The 7,692-nt window shown below is 49.1% G+C and overlaps 1 protein-coding gene across 1 annotated transcript in view; it reads right to left on the reverse strand.

The window, feature by feature from the left end:
- Positions 1–6,824, reverse strand: part of GON4L (gon-4 like) — a 42,321-nt gene extending 35,497 nt beyond the window's left edge. Inside the window, exons 1-4 of the mRNA XM_083590930.1 lie at positions 6,440–6,824; positions 2,875–3,379; positions 1,590–1,730; positions 9–196 (exon numbers count right to left, since the gene is read on the reverse strand). Coding sequence (XP_083447056.1) covers positions 9–196; positions 1,590–1,730; positions 2,875–3,379; positions 6,440–6,568 — 963 coding nt within the window. The 5' untranslated portion in view covers positions 6,569–6,824. The remainder of the gene's footprint in view (positions 1–8; positions 197–1,589; positions 1,731–2,874; positions 3,380–6,439) is intronic.
- Between the last annotated feature and the right edge of the window lie 868 nt (positions 6,825–7,692).

The following is a 7,692-nucleotide window of genomic DNA, read 5'->3' on the forward strand; positions in this document are numbered from 1 at the left end:
ATACTCACGTGGAGGATGTTTCGCACGTTGACAGCTGTCAGGTTGTGCTGCTTCGCCCCGTCTTCCAAAGTCCGGTCAAGAGTGTAATCCAGCTTGAGGTCGCAAGCCAAGGGCCCTTCCTCCTCCTCCTGGCATTTCCCTTCCCGCTTCCGTTTAGTCGCTTTCCTCCGCTTTCTCTTCCCTCCTTCTCGCTCTTCTGGACAGGAAAAACAGGCAGCGTATCAAACCACAGCATTCAATAAGCAGCTGTCTCTCAATCCAGGCTCAGCCAGGAAGTTCACCAGGCGACCTTAACAGTGTTTTGCAGATTGAAATCGTTTCGCTGGTGATTTGTTAATTATTCTACATGACTTATGCTGTATTTGTGATGTTCTATTATGTTCCATTGTGTTATTCTTATTTATTTTTTGCAAGCCATTTTGGGATTCACGTGAAAGAAAGCGGGATAAAAATATAATAAATCAAATAAGGTCCACCCTATCTTGCAGGGAGGTTGCAAGGACAAACTGGAGGTCAGAACCTCAGCTCCTTTGGAATTAACAGATGTAAGTTAGTCATGTAAGTTAGTCTGAGTATGACTAGCATTGGATGCAAGCTCTCGTGTCTATCAGATCACCCCGTCCATGTGTTTATTGAGACACACACAAGAATTATAAAAGGCTATACCGTAGTGAGGCAGGACCTCTCATTGCAGAAACCATGCTGATTCTTCCTCAACATGGCTTGTTCTTCCATGTGCTTAAAAATACTAGCTTTTATAATGGTTCCTGCAGATTTACCCAGGACAAAAATTAGAGGAGGGAATGTACAGTGGTACCTCAGGTTAAGTACTTAATTCGTTCCAGAGGTCCGTTCTTAACCTGAAACTGTACTTAACCTGAAGCACCACTTTAGCTAATGGGGCCTCCCGCTGCCGCCACGCCGCCTTAGCACGATTTCTGTTCTCATCCTGAAGCGAAGTTCTTAGCCCGAGGTACTATTTCTGGGTTAGCAGAGTCTGTAACCTGAAGCGTATATAACCTGAAGCGTATGTAAACCAAGGTACCACTGTAGTTTGATAATCCGAGAGGAGCAAAGCTCCATGCTAACTATTCCACACAAGTGGGATTTGCTGCACAAGAGGGGTTGCTGCACGCTCCCTGTTGGGGCAATTTGTTGGCCACTGTGACAACAGGATGCTGGACTAGGTGGGCTTTTGGTGTGATCAAGCAGCCCAGTTCTGAGTCACTTCTGCAAATGATCACTATGAAGAATGACTTAATAGCAGGTCTTGCCAAGAAATGTACAAATCATCTGTTGAACAACAGATGCCTAAAGCTGCCTGCCAGGGCTGGGGAACCTCTGGCCCTCCATTTGATGCTCAGCTATGACTCCCATCATCCCTGACCACTGGCCATGCTGACTGGGGTTGATGGGGCCAGCAGTATTTTGTGGGGGGTGGGGGAAGAGGTTCACCCATCTCTGCTATTCATCAGGGGTTACAGATCCCCCAGCCTTCAGTATCTGCTTGCTGTGCCTGAAAAACAGGGCAGAACTTCAAAGAAGATGCCTTTGTTCTGTTATACACTTTATGGACATGCAATACTCACCTACTGGGATGAACAGCCCCGTCTCCTCAGCTTCCTCCTTGACTTCCTGAAGCAGTTCAGCTCCCTGTGCGGCCTTTGGGGCTTTCAGGGGAGGGTACCCGATGTCCCATTCAGGCTCTGGCTTCAGAGAAATGGTAGCAGCTGGAAACAAGAGATCTACGATGCCATGAAAACCTACTGCTTGCGCATATGTGCATTCACATAAAATACTCTAATCACAAAGCATCTTCAAACCATATAAAGTCTGATCCCATACTATATCAAGTATCCTGTTTTAAACGAATACCATCCGTTTATATCACACCAGGAACATCCATCGTCGTTGTCTCATCATCTGTGTTTTTATTCTGTTACAAGACAAAGTCACCAATTTTGCCAGAAACCTCTGAATGACTCAGGCGCTTCCTTTCCACTTCTACTTTTATAACATTTAATTTTGCTCAGATGCTTTTCTTAGCCACCGATCATCCGTAACAGGGAAACCCCTGCTTCTCTAAGATTTTGCAGTCCTTATCCTAGCTATCAACAACAGGTGAAATCGCATTGCATTTCTAACAGGCAAGCTTAATTCAGCCTCAACGAACTTTTGGGGGCATAAACTAATCACAGGCTTCAAACTCGGCCCTCCAGATGTTTTGAGACTGTAATTCCCATCATCCCTGACCACTGGTCCTGCTAGCTAGGGATCATGGGAGTTGTAGGCCAAAAAACATCTGGAGGGCCAAGTTTGAGGAAGCCTGAACTAATGCCTAACTGATCCACTGATGGTGTAGCAATTAAAGAGTTTCAAACCAGGGCCTGGGAGACAAGGGTTCAAATCCCCACTTGGCCATGAAGCTCACTGGGTGACCTCAGCCCAACCTAAAGGTAAAGGGGACCCCTGACCATTAGGTCCAGTGGTGGCCGACTCTGGGATTGCGGCGCTCATCTCGCTTTATTGGCCGAGGGAGCCGGCGTACAGCTTCCGGGTCATGTGGCCAGCATGACTAAGCCACTTCTGGCGAACCAGAGCAGTGCACGGAAATGCTGTTTACCTTCCCGCCGGAGCGGTACCTATTTATCTACTTGCACTGGTGTGCTTTCGAACTGCTAGGTTGGCAGGAGCAGGGACTGAACAACGGGAGCTCACCCCGTCACGGGGATTCGAACCGCCGACCTTCTGACCGGCAAGTCCTAGGCTCTGTGGTTTAACCCACAGCGCCACCCACGTCCCAGCAGCCTAACCTACCTCGCAGCATTATTCCCATCATGTTTTGCTCCCCTTCAGCACACACCACTAGCTTACCTTCTGACTTGGGCTTCTGCTCCTTATCCACAAGTAGCTCAAGTGACGGAGAGGTCTTTGTGTCCTGGAGCTCTCTGGCCCGCTCTGGGCAGAGATCCAGCTCTGCCTTAGCCAGGACCTTCCCACCTCTCGAAGAGCCCTCAGACAATTCCGGCCAGCCTTTCTGCATGGCGTCTCTAGATGGAAGCACAATGCTCTTCGCTGCTTCACCGCCAGCGTCTCCCAAGAAAGACAGAGGCACGGGCAAAGCAGGGGGAGGTGAACAGGCAGGCATGTTGGCAGGCAGGCTGTAGGGACCTCTCCCTTCAGTCAAAGCAGCATTGTCCTGCCCCTGCGGCACCAGGCCACAGAGCTGGTTGATCCCACCTGAGGCAGTGGTCTCCAATGGAACAGGCTGCACATCCTCCTCCTCCTCCTCAGAATCTGCCGTGACGGCTCTTCTCTTCTTGCACGGCAGCATCTTCGGCGAGAGAGACATCTGAGCTACAGCTCTCCTGTTGTCACTCTGCAAAGACAGAGGTGTGAACTCATTGGTTAGATTACTGAAATGCACTGTATGCAAGGCTGCCCTTGAAGACTGCTTGGAAATCTCTCTGGTTCAAAACGTGGCAGCCCGATCACAAACTGGGGTGTGTTCTTATTACACCTGAAGGGAAAGAGCTTAGCCATCCTGCTTTTCTAGAGACACAGTTCCTATTCCCCGCATATACCAAGCATGGGGAACTTTTGGCCCTCCAATTCCCCATCTGGAAAGCCAAGTAATCCCCAAAATTAATGAAGCCACTAATAACACAATTTAAAACCAGCTAGACCACAAGGTACATAGGTTATCAACTAAAAGCACTTTAAAACAAATGGGTCTTCAAGGCTCATTTTATATCCAGAACTGACAACTTACTTCCAGGTCGGGGTGGGCTGCTTCCTGAGCAACAGTCCCCCTGGCTTCCCGTGACTTTGGCCAGATAGGCTGGCTGTTAACCATAGCAACATCCGAGGCACCCACCAGCTCTGAGAATCCTGTTCTCACAGTGGCCAACCAGATAGAACGATGGAGCTCTCTCCCAGAGGAGGCAGTGACAGCGACCAAGCTGGATGGCTTTAAAAAAGGAGTAGATAAATTCAAGGCTATCAGCAGCTAGTAGCCACAGCAGCTAAGTCCTACCTCCACTGTCAGAGGCAGTATGCCTTTGAATACCAGTTTATGGGAATTGCAGGTGGACAGACTACTATTGTGCTTATGTCCAGCCTGCAGGTTTCCCACAGTCATCTAGTCAGCCTCTTTGAGAACAGGATGCTGAACGAGATAGGCAAGTGGCCTGATGCAACAGGCTCTTCTTATGTACTCAGAGTTTTTCACATGTTATCTCAGCAGGCTGTATCCAATGTTAGCCCAACTCCAAATGGACCTATTGAAATTAATGGACCTCAGTTAGACATGCCTATCAATTTCATTCAGGCGATTCTGAGGACTAAGGTTGCATACAACCCAATACAGTCATACCTCGGGTTACAGACACTTCAGGTTGCGCATTTTCGGGTTGTGCACCGCGCCGAACCCAGAAGTACCAGAACGGGTTACTTCCGGGTTTTGGCGTTCATGCATGTGCAGAAACACTAAATTGCACTTTGCGCAGAAGCACCAAATCGCGGCACTGTAGATTGCGAATGTGCCTCCTGCACGGATCATGTTCGCAACCCGAGCATCCACTGTAACTTGTACAACAATCTACAGTAGCTCAATAATTTACCCTAGGTGGGTAGGGAGTGTTTGAGCCTGAAATGGTTGCCAACCTAAACCTCTGCCCCCTACCAGCGAGTTCATGGCAGGGTCTGCATGGGAAGTAACCCCCCTCCCAGAGACCTAGCAGCTTCCAGGGGAAGAAAGCCACTCCCCCCCCTCTTCTGGCCACAGGAGTAGAGGTGCTGGAGTCAGGTTTTTACCCCTCCTGCCCCTGCAGCCAGAGGGGTCTGGCTTAATAGACTATACTAACATGTAAATATAACTTTTATATACACTGAGAAACAAAAAAATGTGTATGACTTATTGCAGTCAGGGTTAGAAACTGAGATACGAAAGCTAGGAGCTAAATGGCACCTTAAACCCAGGTTATGGGCTCAATGACGAAATGTGTAGGTGTGCTTTTTTTATAACAAGAATACAAAGCTGAAAATGAACTGCAGCTAAAATACTATGTTCATTTTTCACACGGTCTAGTCCTTCCCCTGCCCACCCCCCTAACATTCTTAAGAGGGTCTCTTCTGCAGTCTTCAGAGAGTAGCTGCAAGTGGGGAGGCGGAAAAAGGTCCTCCTTTCCTTCCACTCTGCAGTTTTAATCTGAAACCTTAGGCACAGCTCAGAAATTCCTTGCGCTAATGAGATTCCCTGTCGCAAAATGCGCCAGAACCCCACAGGTGTTTCCAACACTGACTGCAGTGGCCTGCAACCGAACCCGCCATAACTCCAAGGTGCGCCTCTATATCATTCTGTATCTCCTACTGAAACACATCCTACGAAAGTGCATTTTAAAAATCCACCTTATGCTCTCCAGCTGAGCTAAGTCTGCATCAAGTAGATATTACAAAGACTATTAGGAAACTGCCTTATGCCTTGGTCCAGGAGCTCAGCAGCACTGTCTACTCTGACTGGCAGCAGAAGCTCTCCCCCATGAGTTTCCTGCAAGATGCCACTGGGGATGGAACCAGGGACCTTCTGTGCACAGACACCCTTCCCCACCCTTCCCTTTCCGGACGCATTCCTTAGAGACCCAGACACATTCCTTGGAGACCCAAAGCGCCTGAAAACTTTGTTTCTGAGGCACCCGAGAGAGGCTGCTGCTTGCTTCATGCTAGCTCTCAGCCAGGGCTGGATTTAGGCTTGATGAGGCCCTAAGCTACTGAAGGTAATGGGGCCCTTTATATGTTCAGCTGTCAACAACAAATTATCGCTGTTTTTTGTGTTGAATATATAGGTAAAGGTACCCTTGCCCGTACGGGCCAGTCGTGTCCGACTCTAGGGTTGTGCGCCCATCTCACTTAAGAGGCCGGGGGCCAGCGCTGTCCGGAGACACTTCCGGGTCATATGCTATATGATAATTTATGGACCTAATAGGTATCTAAAGCCATTTGCCACTGCTGCTGTATGTAGGTTTTATTTTATATTTTTATCTTATATTTTGGAAATGTACACCCAATTTTTTTTCTTCAAGTTTTTTGGGGCCCCCAAGAGAGTGGAGCCCTAAGTTATAGCTTGTTTCGCTTATACGGGAGTCCCAGCCTCAGGACCAGCCCCATTCCCCCGCCGGCCCCCCACCTTTCTCCAGCCCCCTTCCGTCCTGCAGGAGAAGCGGCCGCGTCTCAGCCTCCCTGTGTGGGGACGGGCAATGCTCCGCAGGGGAGGCGGAGAGGCGCCCCAGGGAAGCCCAGCCGGGGCTCCGGAGGGGAAGGTGGGCGGGGAGAGGAAGCGGTTTCTGTCTCCGCCGCCCACTGGGCCCCTCCTGCCCCCTCAGCACCGGCCCCCCACCTGCCCCTTCGCTCCCCGCCCCTCCAGCCCAGCGCGCAGACTGACCGCGCTCTCCCTCCGCCGCGTCCTCCGCCCCGCAGGGCAGCCGCCGCTTTGCCATTTTCCAATCCAGATCCCCGCTTCCTCGAAACGGAAGAGGAAGTGGCGCAACCGGAAAAGACCATGCCAGCGCATGCCCAGACTCAGCGGAGTCCTGTGCCGCCATGTTTCTTCCTGGCCCTCCACCGCGAGGAAACTGGTTTGAGGTTCAGAAATAGAGCCGCGGTTGTTTGAAATGGCGAAAGGGGGTGCGAGGGGAGGAGCGGCGCTGATATGTGGGAGTAGGGGGAGAAATGTGAATGAAATAAGCAGACGGGAGGGGGGGAGAGGCTAACGCCGCCATCTTTGTTGAGGCCACGGCGCCCGAGGAACCGCCATGTTTGTTCGTCTCGAGCGCGAAGTTGCCGGCACGTGACTTTCAGGGGGCGGGAGAACGCATAATCAGCGTAAAGGAGAACCTGGCGGTCCGCTGGCCCCGTGATGTCACACTCGACTGATTTAATGTTGCGTGACGTCACAATGGTGTCATTGTTTTTACTGTTAATATTTTTAACCATTATTTATTTTCCAGAATCCAGTAAACAGAAGGTGACATTTAGCCTTGGGGAAACCTGTTGGTTTTCTGTTTAAGATATTTCTATACTGCTCTTCAGTAAAGATAAAAATAAAAAAAATCCAGGCTTGTTTTCAGCAACAAAAATAATTCATAGCTGAAGGTAAAGACAGCATTAAAAAGAACCCCAACCAACAGAACAGAAATTTAAAAAGAGAATTTTTAAAAGGTTTTATGATTTTATTTAAGATACTATTTTAAAAGAAGCTCAATCCAGCTCATTTTAATGGCACACACTAAAACTATAATTAAAGAGCAAGCAACTGTTTCAACATTACCTCATTCTCCAGGCCAAGTGCACCTATCTGTTCTCCTCACCTGTCCTGGTTCATACCCTCCTTGAGTGTTTTTGCCTGGTTGGAATGTGTCCTCAAACTCTGATCAGGTCTCTTCCTTCCCTGTATAGAAGAGAGGGGTGTGGGTAGAAACAGCTCCAGCCACTTTTGTCTCTGGAACCACCCACCACTGGCATGTGGCAGCAGGAAACTTGTATATTTTACCTTTGTATAATAGGTTAGCTTGTGCAATCATTCATGTTTCTCTATCTGCCATAGAGACATGCATGAGGCATTTTTAGAGATCACACTAGGGTTACCATATTTCAAAAAGTGAAAATCCAGACACAAAAGTTGTTGAGGTTTTTTAT

This window comes from Podarcis filfolensis (assembly GCF_964270895.1).
Source record: "Podarcis filfolensis genome assembly, chromosome: 16".
Taxonomy (NCBI): domain Eukaryota; kingdom Metazoa; phylum Chordata; class Lepidosauria; order Squamata; family Lacertidae; genus Podarcis; species Podarcis filfolensis.